Raw genomic sequence first — 19,084 nt, forward strand, 5'->3', positions numbered from 1 at the left:
CTTCAAAGATCCTGTTTTTATAAAATTGGTTTATTTTTGGTGAAAAAAATTATGTAGGCATCGCATCAAACGTATCATGGCTTTGATGAATGTAATATAATTGCTTACTTCTTAATAGACTTAAGTGTGTTATATCATTTATATAAACTTAACCTTCACCTGACTGAAGTCATTATAAAACTTTCATTACCAAAGTAGGGTAAATAAATAAATAACTCTGGATAATTAACACAGCGCTATCTAGTCCCACGCTAAGCAGAGCTTGTGTTATCGGACAACTGATATAAATACTTAGATATTTTTTTTGTAAATACATACATACACATACGTCCATACCGATACAAGCAATCATACTTATGAATACAAATATTTTCACCGTGCGAGGAATCGAACCTGCGACCATAGGAAGTATTTTTATGTATTATAGATATATATTTTATATGTTATTTAAATCTACTATATTATTACAATTATTTATGAGTTTATAAATAAAACAGAGTATACCAGTTTGAAATAATTTTTATATGTAACGAAAAACCTACCTACATAAACCAACATACTCCTTCAAATGAAAAGACATATTCTTCGTTAAGTGGAACCTAGAGACCAAAATTTTCGTTCTGACGCTGATGATGTCATGTTTACATTTTCCAATATCGATTACGATATTTTATGTTACAAAATATGCTTTTTAAGTACTTATCACGAGTTCCGTACAATCTTAACGGTCGTTATTGCCCATTTGCGTTCCAGTTATCAGGACAGTTTAGGGCCACCGTTAACAGCAAGGGAAGATCCCTTGGTGAAATATTTATTTGGTCTTTATTGGACCATATATATATTTCACTTCTTATAAACATATATATATATATATATATTTAAAAGAAGTGAAAGACATTATATTCCAGTCAACTAATCAACTAACATGTAGACTTTTGAACATAATTACTATATTTAAAACGTACCGGTCAAAATCTCAACCCTTCTTTTATCGTCATAGTGGGATAATAAACGTATTTTTCAATTTAGTTTTCTAGATTTAGGCTGTATTATAAATATTGTATGTTCTGACTGTTTAACTACAGCTATATATATAGAGATATAATGAAGATAGATTGCTAAAATGAAGTTTCATCTTTTGGCATGTGCTATTTTATAGTCATGTTCAATTTAAACAACGTCAGCGCGCATATGACATGGTATTTCAAACGTCCATATGCTACGGTAACCATTTACCAGACAGGCCGTATGCCTGCCACCATTGTGGTATAAAAATGACACAAATATTTTACACGTGCACATAACACCCTGGTGTTCCAAACGTCCATCTGCTACGGTAACCATTTACCATCAGGCACGCCCCGCCTGACGATGAATGCTCGACACCATAGTTGCATAAAAAAAGAAATATTTTACAGTATTCTCGAATATTCGATAGAATGTCATTTTAAGTATGCTAAGTTATGACGAGTAACTTGAAAGGTATTGTGTGATTTATTTGTTATGGTAATGTTACAAAAATAGCCTCTTTCAGCATAGTAACCGCTTTGTGTAACTGTATGGTGCTTATGGTTCTTGGACATTATATGGTTTACGTAAACAAGTCGTATTTTATGTTGAAAGTTGTTGACATTTAAGAGGTGGCACGGTGACCACGTCAGCAATTTAGTGATGCTGGCATTATCAGTCACGCAGGGCTAGTACCCAGAGCCATAAAAACCATTAATAAAAAAATATCACTGGTGAGAATTGCTGTTTTTCGTTCTTGTAAAAGACTGATAGTTGCGGTGGAAATTTATTGACATGGGAATTTTGGGGTAGAAAATAGACCTATTATTATAGATAGAAAGTAATTATATTTAAAAAAAATTAAGATCATAGGAAAATTTATTTATATAATGAGCAATTCATGCCGTTTAAATTTTACGACTATTCATTTATCTAGAGATATCAATATTATTTTCTATCATGTATGTATCAGTCCAAAATGTACATATTATCTCGTATATATGAAAATGTTCCCCGTTCAAGACTCACTGAACTATCAAGAACTATTACTATACAAGTGTTATGAGCAGTTCTACTGCGATGGGAAGCAAATGTAACGAGTATCATAATAGTAACGATATATCGTATCAGTTTTAGATTTACAAACATCTCTAAATCTATCGATATCTTGGTTTAAAACCGCCACGCAATATTTACTTAATATTTTACACCACAAAATTCCTTAGTGCAGAGACATAAAGCTCTATACTCACTGGTGTGCAAATTCTTTTGTTTATACAACGTCTGTTTCTTATACACTCGAGAAATGAAAAAGATTTGGCTTTATGTGTAAAAAGATATTGAATTGAATTTTTACTGCGCTGCATAAAACAGTGTGGCACATCTTCGGGGACGAATTATCATAAACAAACGTTCACTTTCGAATGACTACAACGCTTTTGGAAAAGCGATTTATTTTTACAACCATTTCTGCATATTTATGTGGGCACGCGTTCGATTTATTGGTTACGCGACGATGTGTGTAATTCGTTGTACAATGAACGTAAATTTAGAAGTGATCTATATCTACCTGTAAATTCGCTCGCCCTTACCGATACATATCATAGGAAAAAAGTATGTATTACTTTATTCTTTACTTTAGAGGTAAAATACATATGCTGATATGATAAAAAGCTATCATTGTACATACAAATTTATTAAGAATGAACTGTCTTTTACTTCAATTTCTCATGTGCATAAAATTTTGCTGTATGCAATTTAAATATGCAAAGATAATTAAAAAAGATGATAAATATTAAATTTTCAACAACTTCTTCCTTTGTTAACAGAAATCTGACTGATTGCAGGTTGATCTTAAAAAACTGAATACTAACTGCGCACTGCAAATTTTTATTACTTCTCTTATGTGACATATAGGCCTATATATTTTTTAATAATTAGCATTTAATAAATACTTACTACTACTACTATAATACGTAATTTAATAATAAATTACATGACTAAATTATTGTAGGTGTGTTATAATGCTCATAAATAATATTCACCATTGTGACTGCCACTTTATAGATTTAACAAAACGAACCGTGCAAGAGACGGGCATATTTATCGAGTAGTTAGCGCGTACGTGGGCATCACTATCTGCGAACTAGTTGATTTATAGTGACGGACGCCGTGAATTATCGATATCGATAATAGTGCCGGTAATAGTAGTATCGCGTGACAGGTTTTGCTAAATTATCACCATATTTTGCGATTTGTATTTACAAATAGTTTTAATCTGTGCATACAACAAAAGTAGAAACTGGCTGATTGACAAATCTATGTATACAAAATTACTGGTTATAGAACACGTTTATTTTATTGAAATGTATTTGCTAATTATACTTATTGAGATTAATTCTATAATATTGATATTACGGAACGGAGTCTTACGTACCTAGGGTTGGGTTAATAACTGGAGGAGAAGAGCTGGAGCTGGAGCCCAAAGGAGTGCCTATATTCAGCAGTGGACTTCAATGGGCTGATGATGATGATGAAGAAAATGTAATAAATAGAGATTCAATATCATTGATTCCTAACATATTTATTACATTATATTAAAATAGGTATATAGACACTATGGTTTAGCATAAGATGAGGCCGACATCTCCTTGAAAGAAAAATGAAATCAAAATAAATAAAATACTCTGTTAGTATACTGTATCACATTGAAACTGAATTATAGACCTTATGGCGTGGATTGTGTGATGAACATCTTGACAAAGTCTAAGATTTATAGGAATAGGGAAATAGTCATACAACACGTCAAACCAACCTCCACGCGGTGCCCCCAAAGTGTCTTAGATAATTTTGTATAATTCGTTGCGATGGGCCAAGTTACTTCATGCTCATCCTATCAATTTCCATTGGTACCTGGTCACAGTATTTCGTTAGTGCAGGCGGGTGCATCATTGTATTTTTGGCAGCCATTTCTTTGTTAAAAATTACACTAGCATTTATTTACGAATTCCGTACGTATAATAAGTGAAATTTATGCAATCTAAAATTAAAAACATTTATAATTCTGAATAGGCAACACAGATACCTGTGGTAAATATTTATTTTAACATGCCAAGCGAATTTGAAACTAATGCAGCTGTTTAAAAAAACATTTTACCTTGTTCAACGTATTCAGTAGGGTGCATGCATGCATCTTCATTTGTATATATACAAGCTGCAGTAACTACTAATAAATAACAGGCTCATAGCAAAGAAAACAATACAATTTATTCAATAAGTCGATTATGTTTTAATTTTATTGTTCAACATCAATTAAACGTTTGATAAGGCAACGATGACGTCAAGCTGTTCATTGGGTTATTTTATTTTATACAGGCGACTCTTCCCGACTCCGCGCGGGTAATGAACAAAATTTTCAATATATAATGACCTTTTAACACACAGGTACACATACTCCCTTCAATATTGATGTTCTCTTTGAAACTGTAGTAAGTGTAGTACATCATTTTGCTCTATTGTAAATAATTTCCGCAACGTTCGTTTCGCACTTGTCTATTTTATCAGTCGTTGTCTCACATTATGAAAGTAAATTTAGGCAGACAGCGAATGAACTCTTTTGTATTATTTTTTTTAAGTTCTTGTCACTAAAGATTCCATCAAAAATGCGTATCAATTGCCACAAAGTTTTTTTGGATTAACCAAATTCGAACTTGGGATCTTTAAGATACGTAAGTCGGAATACTATACCACTAGGTTAGTACATTCAACGTTACTATAGAATTTCATAACGATTCAATAGATCAATAACAGAGACGGCGACAAGGAAAAAATATTATGTTAAAGGGGGAAAAAAACTGAAATAAAGTGAAGTGAAACGAGCGAGTGAATATTCTCCAGTTGGAAATGTACAGTTATTTTGATTTAGTCTCGGGTATCAGATCGCTAGCGTCCCGCCGGGGCCCTCACCTGTCCCGACAATTTTAATAAAATAATATTTTCCATGAGACGCCCCCACTCGCGATATTAAAATAGGGATGTACAAACACCGCGGCGGACCGGTTTTTATTAGTCGAAATTACGCAACTCTCAAATGTGGTCGTAACGAGGATTTAATCTTGCCCCCTGGACGATTCGTTTTCGGTTTTTGTGAGTTCCATTTGTAAAACATGAATAACCTGTTATGGTATGTCCGCATCAAATTTAATTTAATATCAATTAGTAAATATTTAACAATAAGATATTATCTATATTATAAAACTGCTTCCGCCGGGTCTGTATCTATCTCGAACAGAAAGCGTTTGCTAAATCAAGAAAACAACTATCGGGTTTTTGATGTGGTTTTCATACAACAACAGTGTGATTTCTGAGGAAGGTTTAGGTGTATTCATATATATTCATATATTCATAAAACCTTAATGTAATTCATTAAGGTTTTATGTAAATTAGAATATAATGGAATATAATAATAATAATAATAATCTCAGGACAATTCACACAGCGCCATCTAGACCCAAGTTAAACTTGCTAAAGCTTGTGTTATGGGTACTAGATAACTGATACAAATACATAGATAATTTTTTTCGTAAATACATACATATTATATATAGAAAATACCCAGACCGATACAAACAATCATACTCATGAATACAAATGTTTGTGCCTTGCGAGGAATCGAATCCGCGACCATCGGACGTAAAGCGGTGTGCTATACCGCTAGACCACCGAGGAATAGAATTTTATTGACTATCTCAAATACTAAATACACATATAATAATAATTTAATATAAAAAATGGCCGTGCGAAACCCGGCCGTGATATGATATTGTATGCCGCGACTTTTACCACTTACCAACTGTGAACCGTCCGCCTGTTTGCCCTTCAATTTATGAGAAAAACGGTAATGAGGTACCTTCATTTACATAGTACTCCCAATTAGGATTCTTTTAAAGAGGCGTGAAAAGACTTCTGACATTGTATTCATATCACAGTTTACACACATGTTGTACCTGTAAGCATATACAGGTGTTTAGGCTAAACAACTAAGCTAACTTTGTACTATTAAATCATATTGTGGTTTAATACCTGCACGTTGAAAAAAAAATTTGGAATACCCAACCTGAGATAATGAAACAATCTCCAAAACTAACTAACAATTTCTAATCTTTACGACTAACAATTTCTGATACTAATAAATACAAAGAAATCAGAATAGGATTCTTTAATAAAATGTGTTTGAACGAGAAATTTATTTTTATTACATACTGTTTGTATTTTTATCCTCCCGGGATAATATTTCCTCATGTGTAAATAATTATTTTAAGTACGAGATCGAAATCCGAACGAAAATCATATTTTCATTTAAACAACTCAGGTATCTCATGTAATTATTTTAAAATACCTCTTATTAATTAACAAAATTAACGCAAACCCTGGAATTAATGTAAAATATAGCGTCCTATGAGATTCTTTTAGTAGTTCTAGAGTTTACTGAAACAGATTAAGTCAAATGTAATTAATATTAATAATATAGTCGTTAATGACTTTAGCCATAAGGATTCATTATGGATTTATAGAAGACAGCATTTTCAAATTAAAGCATAGAATTCAGTCTGACAATGATGGCGCATAAAATGTTAACGATCAATCCATTAAAATAACGCATTTCCTCAGTATTTCCTTTGTACTAGCTTAAGCAAATACGTTAGCATAATACAGTTGCTTCCGGAATTTTTAATTTACGCGCCGATGCGATGCTTCAATATCCGCCCATCGTTCTACCCGAATCGACTAAAACAACCAAGATTATTAAAAAATCGTTGACAATTTTATTTCTTTCTTTCATAACAGCGCATTGTTCTTTTTCTCTGTTTTCCCCGAAAGCCTTCCAAATGATAACTCTATACTTCAGCCACTTAAGATGGCGAATGAGGAGCGTTCTTGCGTCAACTATAAAATTTTATGCATTACCCATCTCTCGGGTGATTTCCCCGCTGTCTAGCGCAGCGCTGGAACTGAACGATATCAAAATATCACTATGCACCTGGTTTTGACAGCAAATGGGTAACTGACATACCATTGGATCCGAGGCAAATGGTCCTGACATTCGGCGAATTTTTAAAAATATGTTAAGTATATTGTATTCTTGCTTACAATATTTGCACATCTGCTACACTACGCTGCTGATATTCATAGAAATTGTATTTAAAGCTATTCTATATGTCCAATACTTACTTAACTTTAAATACATTGTAGAATAATGTTTAGTTACACAAGAAAAGTGTAAAGAAGAAACAAAAGAGCTAATCGCAGCCGGCGCGCCGTCTCGCATGGGTGTGCGAACGAGCCCTGCGGAATAGAATACGAGCCAGGAAAACTTCGCCGGCTTTCCCACAAACTTAGTTCTGCCAATTGGTTGACAATATAAATACCGAGCTCTGTGGAATACAGCCAAATGACCTTAAAGCTAATATTAATTTTCTTAAAAATAGAGTTTAATAGTTTTATATTATCTATTTTTATTAGAACTGTGAATAAGAGAATGATTATGTTACGCTATGTTTTGATAAATTTACACTAACGAATGCAATTCAATTTTTGTATCTTAAAAGGTACAGTAATCTTAATAGTACGTTACGTTAGTTACTTATTGACTATTTCAATAAAATATCAAACGAATTGATCATTGTATTCCGTTTGATCGGACTACACACGTGCCCTAATAAATTGCTTCAGACCGATCGACTTTGTGCCTCCCAAATGGCTCGGTGTAAAGATGTCCTTGCCGCCATTAGCTCAGTAGTATCCGGCTTTGGCTGAACCCCTTTGTTCGTCGCCAATTAGCCGTAAGTTAGCGTTTCCCGCACCTTAGTGCTCGGAGCCGCTGCTACGCTATTATTGCTTAATAGATTATGGCTTACCGTCGCTCCCCCGCTTAGCCTCGCGCTTTGTCTCTTGAGAGGCTACATAACTTACGAATATCTGAAGTACAGAATTTCCCTCGTATAAATAATTTCTCTGCGGCTTGTCTGCTCTGTAGCACGAGAAGTCATTTTTCACTGGCTTCCGCGTAGATATTTGTTAGAACTGATGGCCCAAAATATTTAAGATCGAGAACAATGTCTCTGTACAATACAAGAGTTGATGTTACATTTGTTTTAATGATAGAATAATACGTACGTCGTCAAAACAGGGTAATTAGCCGTGGATCTTTCACTCGTGGCCTTGTCTCGTCGTGAATAGCTGAGATGCCAGTTATATTTATTTTAAGTGTCATTAGTTTTGGAAACTTGACATCGAAACCGTTCAGTCTTTTGTGAAATGCTTCCATTAGACTTCGGTTTACTTAACAAAGATAGATGCATTATGTTAACATTTTTCAGACGCTAAACTTTTATATATTAGTATCGTCTTTGAAAGATTTATAAAGGTTTAGATGTTCACGGTCATTGCCATGACTGTATCTTATGACATTCACAAAATATAAACTCTATTGGTCACAGATAAGTGAAGCAGGTTGGTCAGAAACTATAACTGTTTTCATGACTATGAAATTTCAAATTTTGGTTTGTGTTTTATTTCCGCATGTTTTAGAATATTCTAATAAATAGCGATATCACAGTGTCTTAACGGTTTAATATTTATATTCTAAAAACTACGTTAAAATGTTTAAATTATTAATACTAACCAAAAAAAATACTGTTTTAATTTTACCATAAAGATAAATAAGTTTTTGTTTAAAAACTTATTTATCTATTAAAATTGCTATAAAAGCCACAGACACATATCTACGTACTCGGTAGCAACCACACGGCAGCGAAAAAGAATAAAAAGGTGTCGACACGTCCGTGGGACACCGGACAGGTCCCGTGAAATATGGCCATCCCGGCGTGCCGAGCTATCCTGATCGTGTGGACACCCTGTAATTTATTTATAACCCTGTATATAGAATGCAAGAGTATTCCTGCTTTTAATAAATGGGGTAATAACTGATTTTGTATTATTGAAAGCCTGTGGTCAACACATTTTTCAACGCTGAGATATTTATCATTTATTTAGCATTATTTTTCAGGTTGTAATTAAACATGTTGCAATTAAATATATTTCTTGCCTGTTCTGTATGTTATAGAACTTTTTATTCTTAATTGATTACGAATATAATATTTATTTTATCGTAGCGACCCGGTATTTGATTTAATTTACAGAAAACATTGACGAATTCACCCAAACCTTCCGAAATCGGTCTATTGATGGATGAAAAATTTACACTAATAAACAATAAAACTCCATACTTTATACGTCTACTACTATATAAAGCCCTAGGAGAATCGATCATATCATATGGTCTTAGTAGCTATGGACGCACTTTTAAATCGCACTTGGACAAAATATATGAACTGCAGATAAGATTACTCAAAACAATAGTTCCTATTACCATTAAAAAAACAATATAAATATAACTATCACGATCTGTTTACATACTGTAAACTGATATCCATACATAACAAAATAAAATATACTATACTGTATTAAGACAGAGAATCAACAGATATCCAGACGAACGAACATAACCCGCGGTGTTACTAATAAAAAACTAGTACTCCCAAGGTTCAATAATTTCTACGGAAAAAGAACTTCGAATTACGTAACAGCTAAACTTATAAATAGTATGCCAACTAATCTTAAAACAGAATTAAATATAAAAAACATAAAATGGAAATTAAAACAATATTATACACCTACTTATTAAATTATAATATGAATAACTAATAATATACACTTTACATCTTTTTATGAATTGTGATATAAGTATTTGAAACATCCTATATACGAAGTGAGTAAATCTACGTACACGACCGGTACTGATACCTACCCTCAATTATTTTACCTCAACTGAACTCACCACATACCCACTCAATTACTAATAATTGTTCAAATATTATTCTAGATTGTATTGCTTGTTTACTAATCATAAAAGCATTTGTTGGCTGGTTTAAAAAGTAGTAAAGTAAGTTGTAATAAGATTTGTATATGTCATAAAACTAGCAGATAAGTAATTATTGTATTATATACGGCCCTGTGTGCGCACAAAGCATTCATGCTTTTTAGTACACAGTCATAATTTTGTAAGTCATTGTTATTTTTAAATTAAATAAATAAATAAAAATAAAAAACCACATCTGTTTAATAGTTTTTGAAATTATTGGAAATATGACATACGTATGCGGCAAGGGACTTCTTTTATAATATAGGTATACTCTATTCCACCACTACCGAATTTGGAATATAAGTAACATTTGGAATGGACAAGTTGCCGGCCTACCTAATGAGTAGTTCTGCCTGTCACTTATATGTACACAAACATCATCGTAGAGGTTACAAAATGCATTATGAAGACCGTGGTATCCTATGAGTCCTATATTCCTGAACTGTTATGCCTCCTTACTTTGTACTTTCATTGGCTTATCTTACTCTTCAAAACGAAAGTAGGCTGCTAACGGTAGATTGAGGTATCAGCGCAGAACACTTTGTACAAAGTTTCCTTTTGACTACTTATGTTTGTGTATTAAAGTTGCTGGCCGAAACTAGTTATACCACAGTATAAGTAAATATTATATCAGAGGAAATCCTTTACGACGTCCTAGTGACTGGTGAGACTGTCTAATATTCTCATGTAAATCTTAAACATTCCAGCATATTTCCTTTGACCTGAGGTTCCATTCTCCTAACATAACAGTTACTTCGAAAATGTTAACAAATCATGTATACAACGCTCTGTGTAGTACGAGAAATAAATTAATTAAAGTAGACAATGCTATCTAGCTCTAAATTAAACTATGATTATTTTATAGGTACTAGATGTCTGATATAAATCCTTAAATACATTTCCCTATGCAATACACACATAATTTAAAAACAGAATAATACAAAAATGATGGTATGAATCGATTTTATAATGTTATAGCCGATCATTTATCAAGTCTACCTTAATAAATAAGTAAGTTCCTCATACGTACGACATGCCGACATACGATTACGAATGCTCAGGTGTTGTAGTTTCAGACTATTGCTTTGACAAAGCGCTCCTTTCAGACCTTGCCTTACACTATTGACAAATTCTTTCCTTGATTGCAGGAAAGGGTTCCCCTAATAAAATACCTTCAGCTAACTTATTGCGATAGGCGACTGTAACTTGGATAAAAGAATGCCTTTTCGCAGCAGTATTTTAACCGTCGTTTTGTGTTACGCCAAGAATTTATGTTACTTTTTAACTCGATCCCTTCATTGTTACAGACTGACGCCGATAGCCAACGAAACTCCGGTGATTACGTCCACAGGCGATCGGTAAGTTTTAGGACTAGCACACATTTCACTTTCAAATGTGACTCACTGTACCAAATCCATCAATTTTGCAAATGACCGACCCGAAAACTCCATCGATTCCATCTCCAATAACGCGCGTCACCAAAAAACTTTAAGCAAATCCGCACAGAGTCCTTGACAGATTCCTTTTTGTTTTACGACCCGCCCCGAAGGTCTGCATTGTGTACACGGCCTGCGCATAAAACTAGGATATCCAATATCTCGCCATCTGCCTTCCGATCATCCCCAAAAATCACTCAAAGTGCACAAATTACGGAATCTCTTTGCTGCGTTATACCCGTCAAGTGTGAAGGGGGCAGTTTTCATAAAACCCCGGGGACGTCGAATTCCAACGAATAAAATTCCGTCTTTACGACGCACCCGGAATGTATCGGAATGTTGCCCCCTGAACCGTGCCAGGACTAATTATACGACGCGATTCAATCGTGGAGCGCGACAAACTTCTTTTATTTTTCTATTTGAACAAATCCGTCGATTACTTCTGAGGAGGGCCTTTTCGCTTTGAAGGCTCAGAAAAATACATAAATTAGACGAGTTTTCTTTGTTTCTTTGTATTGGATGGGCAAAAGTTTTAAAATCTTGTTTAGGGTCATTATTGTTTGTGAATTTTTCGTTGATCGCGAAATTGGTGCGTTCATATTGCGTCGCGGACGTTCAAGGGCGATCGTAAAATCCGGCATCTGACGCGATGGCGACGGGGAGCACCTCCGACCGCAAATAATAAAAGGTCTAAAACAAAGGGAATAAAAGAAAGTCCCAAATAATATTTACACCGCGCCCTCGCTAGGCGGAAACAGAATGTCGGCTTAAATTTTCGGGGTTTTTCCCGGTTTTTCGGACAAACTTTCGGGACCTTTCCTTCCTGACTTCGTAACGCGAGTTTCGTAGCTCGATTTTAAGTTCGCGCCTCGGTTTCCTGTTGTCTTTTGTATGAAATTATAATAATAACACAGGAAGGATATTATAAACGAGGAAGGAGCTGATTTCTTTCGAGTCAGTTCGCGTATGCTTTTGTTGCTCTAGTAGAATAGCGTATGAGAAGGCGGAATTCTAAGAATTAGCTGGCAACAATGGACCGCGCAGACAAACAAGCGTTGAAAAGCCTTCTAAACTCTGACATGTTTGTTTCGGCACTCGTGTACGCCCCTCCCCCACCGCCTCCATTGAATGCTACCTCTTTCGCTTTTAGTGAACACATCTGCGCGCAGCTTTTAAAGGGAAAATATGAGACGCTATCTAGAAACGGTGCTAGGGTAGAGATAATAAATAAGCCCAAAGGAGCTCCTTTTAATATTCATATCTATTTGCCGAGTGGTCATTAATTATGGACTTTATGTTGTAAATGCGAAGCGTTACTTTCGAATTATGTTAATTGCTTCTTTGCAATTACGAATTTTATGCCAAGTTTAGTTTTTATTCTTAAAATGGTACGGAAATTACTTACCAAAGAATGGACTAAAATAATCGATATTGTTTCCTATACAAAACTTTAGGATTGCACATAGACAATAACTATGTAATATATAGGTTGGCTCTGACTCAATTTTTAAATGTACACAACATATTCGCGTATCAAGAATTCGAGCCGATAGTACTGTAGGAATAGAGTTACCACATGCTGAAGTTGGATTGCCAATTCTAAAGAGAATATACATACCTCAATCGCGCCATATATAGTTACTTGAATACCACATACAATAATACCAACATGACGCATGCAATGTTAACTAAATCGATTTTTCTTACGATCCGCTCCCTGCGGCACCCCACAAAAACGTCATTTGTTGCGCCGATACTGGTACAGAGATAAGTTTAATTATAAACTGCGATCATAAATTACTCGGACAAATTGCTTTAGCGCGATACCATCGTGTTATCTTAACATTTTTGTTAACCCCCGACAGGACTCCATTCGTCAGATAGCATGCCCGTTCACCGACCATTCTAATAAACATGTCCAATTTTAAAAATAAACATACATGGTTTTTTTTTCACAGTACTTATTAAAGCAATTGTTTCTTGTATGCTTTAGGGTTATTATAATTTTGTAATGAATTCCAATGAAGATGTGTGTATGCGCCATATATATATATATATACCAAATAACTATGTATTAAAAAAATAATTTGTAAATAATGTAATATATCATTGTCTCTGGAGGCTCTAATATATATAACTTGTGATATTTAATGGACATAATCTTCAAAATAAAATTAAATCACTGTCAAATGAAAGCAATTTATCAAAATCATTCCAAACGTAGCTAATACAGTATTAAAATACAATATTGGCTTAAAAGCTAAATTTTAATGAAAAGTACACAATTAGTACGAGGTCTGAACCAAAACCATTCTTTTAAATTAAATATAAAACGCCATTATTATATTAATTAACGGATTCTCACAAATTCTTACAAAAATCTTGATACATCGTCCATCTACCATAAATATGCTAGGGATGTGACAAACTGTTTAAAAACATTATTATTTTAATATTATGTTTGTTAACTTAATAACCGTTTAAATATGAATATCAATATTTTTTTGTAAGGTATTATTTACGGCCAATTTATTTGGGCTCATTGACCTTTTTTATCACTACTTGGTATTGTGTTTTAGACAACATTCCATGAAAAATTCGACTGAAAACATTGTCTGTAAAAAACCATTCGTGTATGTTTGAGAATATTAAAATCGATTAGAAGTGTTTTATCGAATAATACCTAATCGATTGTTTTCATTTCTAATATGTCTTCTCTCTTGTCCATTTCGCGCGACCCCCACCGGCCGGCCCCAATCGTCCCCTTCAAAGTACAATACTCGTAACTAACGTCAAAAGGATCGCGTTCAAATGAGGCCTAAGATACCGACAGTGGGGCCCCAAGGGACCATACATCTGTTCGTGTAAATCCCCTTTTAAAATTCGATTCGCTGCAACTCTCGCCCTTCATATTATCCTGGTAGCTGTTTGCGTGAGCCGTCAACCAAAATACGATTTTTTTTCTGTCCGCCTGTCCAATTTAAATCCTCACGCGAGCACCTAATCTTTTATCCGTCATTGTATTCCCTTTGCCTTGCTCGTATTTATTTTATTGGATATCTTTTACCTACACTATCAAAATTAAATAACTTTTATTCTTTAATCTACTTTTAAATTTAATTACTTATATAATCAGTAGTCTGTTGTATCTGTGTAGAATATTTTTTTAAATCTGCACGCGGTTATTTAATTAGCCATTACACTTTGAGTGCGGCGGTAAGAAATGTATTTATTTATACTCATATATATTTTTTATGAATGACTCACCCGCTTGCGCTAACGGTTGTATGCTGACGGGACATCAGTGAAGATGATAAGATGAACATGAGGTCAGATCAATTACCCCATCGTAACAAATTCACCAGGAATTTATCATGATGGTTTCCAAAGGAAACCAATTGGAGGTAAATCTGACAGGATACTTCAACAGTCCATTAAGTGTGTGAGTTTGTAAATGTAGGTTAATCTCTGGATCTACTGAACCGAAAAAAAAATAGAAAAATCTTCTACCAATAGAAAGCCATAATGTTTGTAAGTGTCATAGGCTATATATTAACCCGAAAAATGAAAGACTTTACCGTGGTAGTCGGAAATATTTTCCGTCCAACGAATTTGGCACGAGTCTGCTAGTATTTATCTACTTATTGTTTAAACAAAAAAAAAAGGTTTTCAATTGGTCTTAAAGTATTCGATTGTCGACAAAAAATTTTGATGATGCTTTTTACAATCGATTTTAAATATTATTACACTTTCGTCACTCATTAACTCTCTAATTTCTTATCTTAATCGTATTTCTTTTTATGTCAACAAAATGTAGTTTATCTAAATATTGTAATGAAAGATGAAATCTAATATATGGTTATTTGAATAAATATAAAAATAAAACTTCTTTTGTTGGCAAACATTCGAGATGTAGGTATGTATGTAATGTGGTGTTACTTCGAACTACCAAGGGGGCGAAACCGAAGGGATGCAGTATTAGGGTTGCCGAAAGTCAGTCAATTATATGATATGAATGTAGGTTGAGTTACCGTTTCTTAAGCCTGCCATTGACGTCCAATCCTATGCCGTTCAAATTGGTAAACCACGCATAAATTTTGTATAGGGTGCGCCGATATGATGATTATTTTTGTATGAATGAAAAATATTACACCCTGTTCTCTGTGTACATGCTATCATGCGATAACGATACGACAGTAACTACCATTTAACACAATGGCTTACATACCTTCTGATGGTAACGGCTTTGAATCCCGAACAATACAAACATATCTTAAGTGTATAGCTATTTAAACAGATCAAATAATTCTAACATTTTCTAACTACATGGATGTATTATTGTTATTTTTCTTTCTACTAATTCAACAATTAACTTCTTAATTAAATATTGCATAGATACTGTGTATAGATATTTATTTAATTTTATGTTATATTATTGTATGTGCATGTTATGTATATATATATATATGATATATTATTATTATTATTTATGTTTATTCATTCCATCATGCGCCATTCACCAACTTCTGTTTTTCTCCTCTAACCAAAGGTTGTCTGCAAGAGATCGCTTAAAACCGCCTTTTGTACCTATATACTATGTATATTCTGCTTTATTTTGTATGTTTATTAAAGGTGCAATAAAGAGTTATAAATAATTAAACAAAAGGTACTATTAAAATTATTCAATTTTTTGTAACCCATAACTGACAACCCTATCACTGCCGCACTACAGAGTAAGTAGGTACACTAAGACCCAAAAACTCAATTCCCTACCCGTATTTAAACTGACTATTAGAACAAATGGCTATTTCTTTACCGTCGTTCACTTGAACAACAATACGTCTAGATGTTGGTAACCCTACCGATGCCCGATTGGGGTTCAGTAGGACCCCGGCTGCTACTATTAGTTTCCCTGCCCGTATTTGAACGTGCTATTGATTCTTTGCTGTTTAAAGGTGCCGTCCCATATGGGCCCAAATTACTTGAATTATTCTTGTATCTTATTATTTTAGTATCATTTGCTATTTTAATACTTATTTTATTTCAAAATTTCGCTACTTGATCTAAAAGAATCTGTATAGCGAAATATTGGCAATTCGAATAACTGATAATCATTAGGGGAAAAAATTCGAGTGGTGAACCTTACACATGCAAGTCTAAGATGGCTCAAACCATTGCTCTTAAGGATATTTTACTCTCAGTACTCATTTTACTATCAGTTTTGACAGTGGCATACTTGGCACATAACACTAGCCTAATTCTAAATTTTAAAATGTTAGTTTTACTTTATATGCTCTATTTACTATAAAAGCAAAGGACCTACTGCCATACAGACTAATCAAGAAAGCTATTAAGCTATTTAAATTATCTTCCAGAATGTGTTACCTCTATTTTTAGTTGAGGAACATATTTAGAGAAACACGTCGCACGTCCCCGATGTAATATACCAATTATTCAAAACTAATTAATGAATGGCCAACACTGCGCTGTACGAGTCTCGTGGGATTGTAAATTCGAAATAAACACAGTAAATTAAACGTATTTCTTGCTTAGTTGTATTTAGTTTAGTGTGAAATAATGGTTATTATTTGTATATCAACTAATACATCGAACTTTTTTTTTAAATATACGTGAACACTACGGACCTCATTACCGCGATACCCTACAATTAAAACAGCTTACAAAACAAGCTGTTTGGCGGCTAAATTAGGTCAGAATGAGCTACTTACGCTTACAATTTTTTTACAAAGTCTACTTCGATAAAAACATATATGTTCGTTATTTTACACACCTTTGTTACTTATATAATAGATTATAATGATTCAAAAACAGAAGTGTCGAAAAATCAATAATTATTTACAATATTGATTTATTGACTAGTACATTAGGTATAAGAGTATAAACAGTCATAATTATTATTTAATCAGGTTTGTACCAGGCACATCATACAGGGTCTTTGATCGCGTTGTTATTGTAATATCAACACGTGCATCAACCGATACACACGTGCCGCAACAAACGCATCCCCGCGTATTGTAAACATCGGTTACGATAAATAACCAACGAACGCTGTTCTGTATCAACACGGAACGCCCGTAATTGAATAAAGAATACGAACTTTTTAATACTGGTTGAATGGAACTCTCAGAGGTTGTCGAAAAAAAGAAAAAAAAAACAAGCCCGTTTGGAAATGGAGTGAAAAAATTCGAAATACAAACTTCCCGCGTTTTTACACGAAAGATTTTCATCGATAACATTGGTGATTGCTTTTGAATATTTTATAAAGTAAACCTATTACTTATTCATGTCGTAACCGTTGTAAATATTAGAATAGGTTGTATCTTATGAAGTTATTGTTTGTACAGTGGATCTTCGGCAAATATAGATCGGCTTTCATGTGGCTAATATATAGTATTGCATGTTGGGCTCTGTACACAGTATTAATGTAGGTGGCGGTCAGAGGGTAAATAAATATAATGTCGACTATGACGTCATTGTGAAATTAATTTGGAAATGTGATTTACTTATTAAATACATTTGTATTTGTATACTGTTTGCATTTGAAGTATAGTACACTCATTATAATTCCATTCAGTATGTTCCGAGGTTCATATTTGCTCGAGATAAACGCTCAGCTTATAATGCGAGCTATCAAAATGTAATTAGACAACGCTACACTGCTATTATGCTGTGCACCGTACTTCCGATTTTGTACTACATTAAGCATTTCCTTAGAAGATAAAGATGGGGTACCTTTTAGATACTAGTTGTAGCCCGCGGCACTGCTCGTGTGGAATACAACCCAAGTCACTGACTGATGATGTAGCTTTTTGAGTTTATTCACACAAATTTACAAAATAAAACTTTCTTGTTTATAATATCAGCATATATATATATATAACCTGTTATAATATGTTGTAAATATATACCTACGTATAATCATTAACTAGCTCCTATGCCCAACTTCATCCGCCGAGATAAAGAATGGCCTATGTACTTTCCGAAATGCTATTTATATACAAAATTTCATGATAAGTATGTAGCTAAGCCAAAATCTGAAACAAAACTCATTTTCATAGTTATATTATTTGTAAAAATTATAGAACTTTAAAAATTCTGCTAATATCACAATTTTCATGACATTCTAATTTCGACCAAACCATAAACAATGATTTACGGCACAATTCCGCATACTTTCTCATCCGTGTTTTAACGTTTTGTCGATTTTTACTATTTTCCAATAAAAGTTTAGTAAATGGAGGTCACACGGTGAATTAGCTTCGTACAACGTGGTATCTCGGTTGGTAGCCCAGGTCAAGTCATCTCATGATTCTTCTTTGTTTTACTAACAACTGTGCATAATATTATATTGATTTATCACCGCTTAGAAATACGTTTTTTAGCTCACCGAATCAATAACCGTAAATTTTTTGCTTTTGTTTTTCTTTCAAGAGAGAGGTAAATATCTTTATTTTTACATATATATAGTATTAGAGTAGTATTAGTTTCTAGATTATTATTATCATTGTAATTTGTATAGTTGCTGTTTTCTTCTGTTTTTTTTTGTTATCCCCTCCTATATAGGAGATTTTTTGTTAGCACAGTCGAATTGCCAACCTCTTTTTATTTTGAAGTCGTTAGAACAATGTAACTCGCC

The 19,084-nt window shown here is 33.6% G+C and overlaps 1 protein-coding gene across 2 annotated transcripts in view; it reads left to right on the forward strand.

Moving 5' to 3' along the window:
- The window catches only part of LOC131851678 (leucine-rich repeat-containing G-protein coupled receptor 5-like), a 307,542-nt gene that overhangs the window by 155,689 nt on the left and 132,769 nt on the right, over positions 1 to 19,084 (forward strand). For both annotated transcript variants that reach the window (XM_059202209.1, XM_059202210.1), the window contains exon 4: positions 11,299 to 11,349. In XM_059202209.1, the coding sequence (XP_059058192.1) occupies positions 11,299 to 11,349 (51 nt within the window). The remainder of the gene's footprint in view (positions 1 to 11,298; positions 11,350 to 19,084) is intronic.

This window comes from Achroia grisella, unplaced genomic scaffold (assembly GCF_030625045.1).
Source record: "Achroia grisella isolate CSIRO2021 unplaced genomic scaffold, CSIRO_AGI_Agris_v1 utg794, whole genome shotgun sequence".
Classification (NCBI taxonomy): Eukaryota; Metazoa; Arthropoda; class Insecta; order Lepidoptera; family Pyralidae; genus Achroia; species Achroia grisella.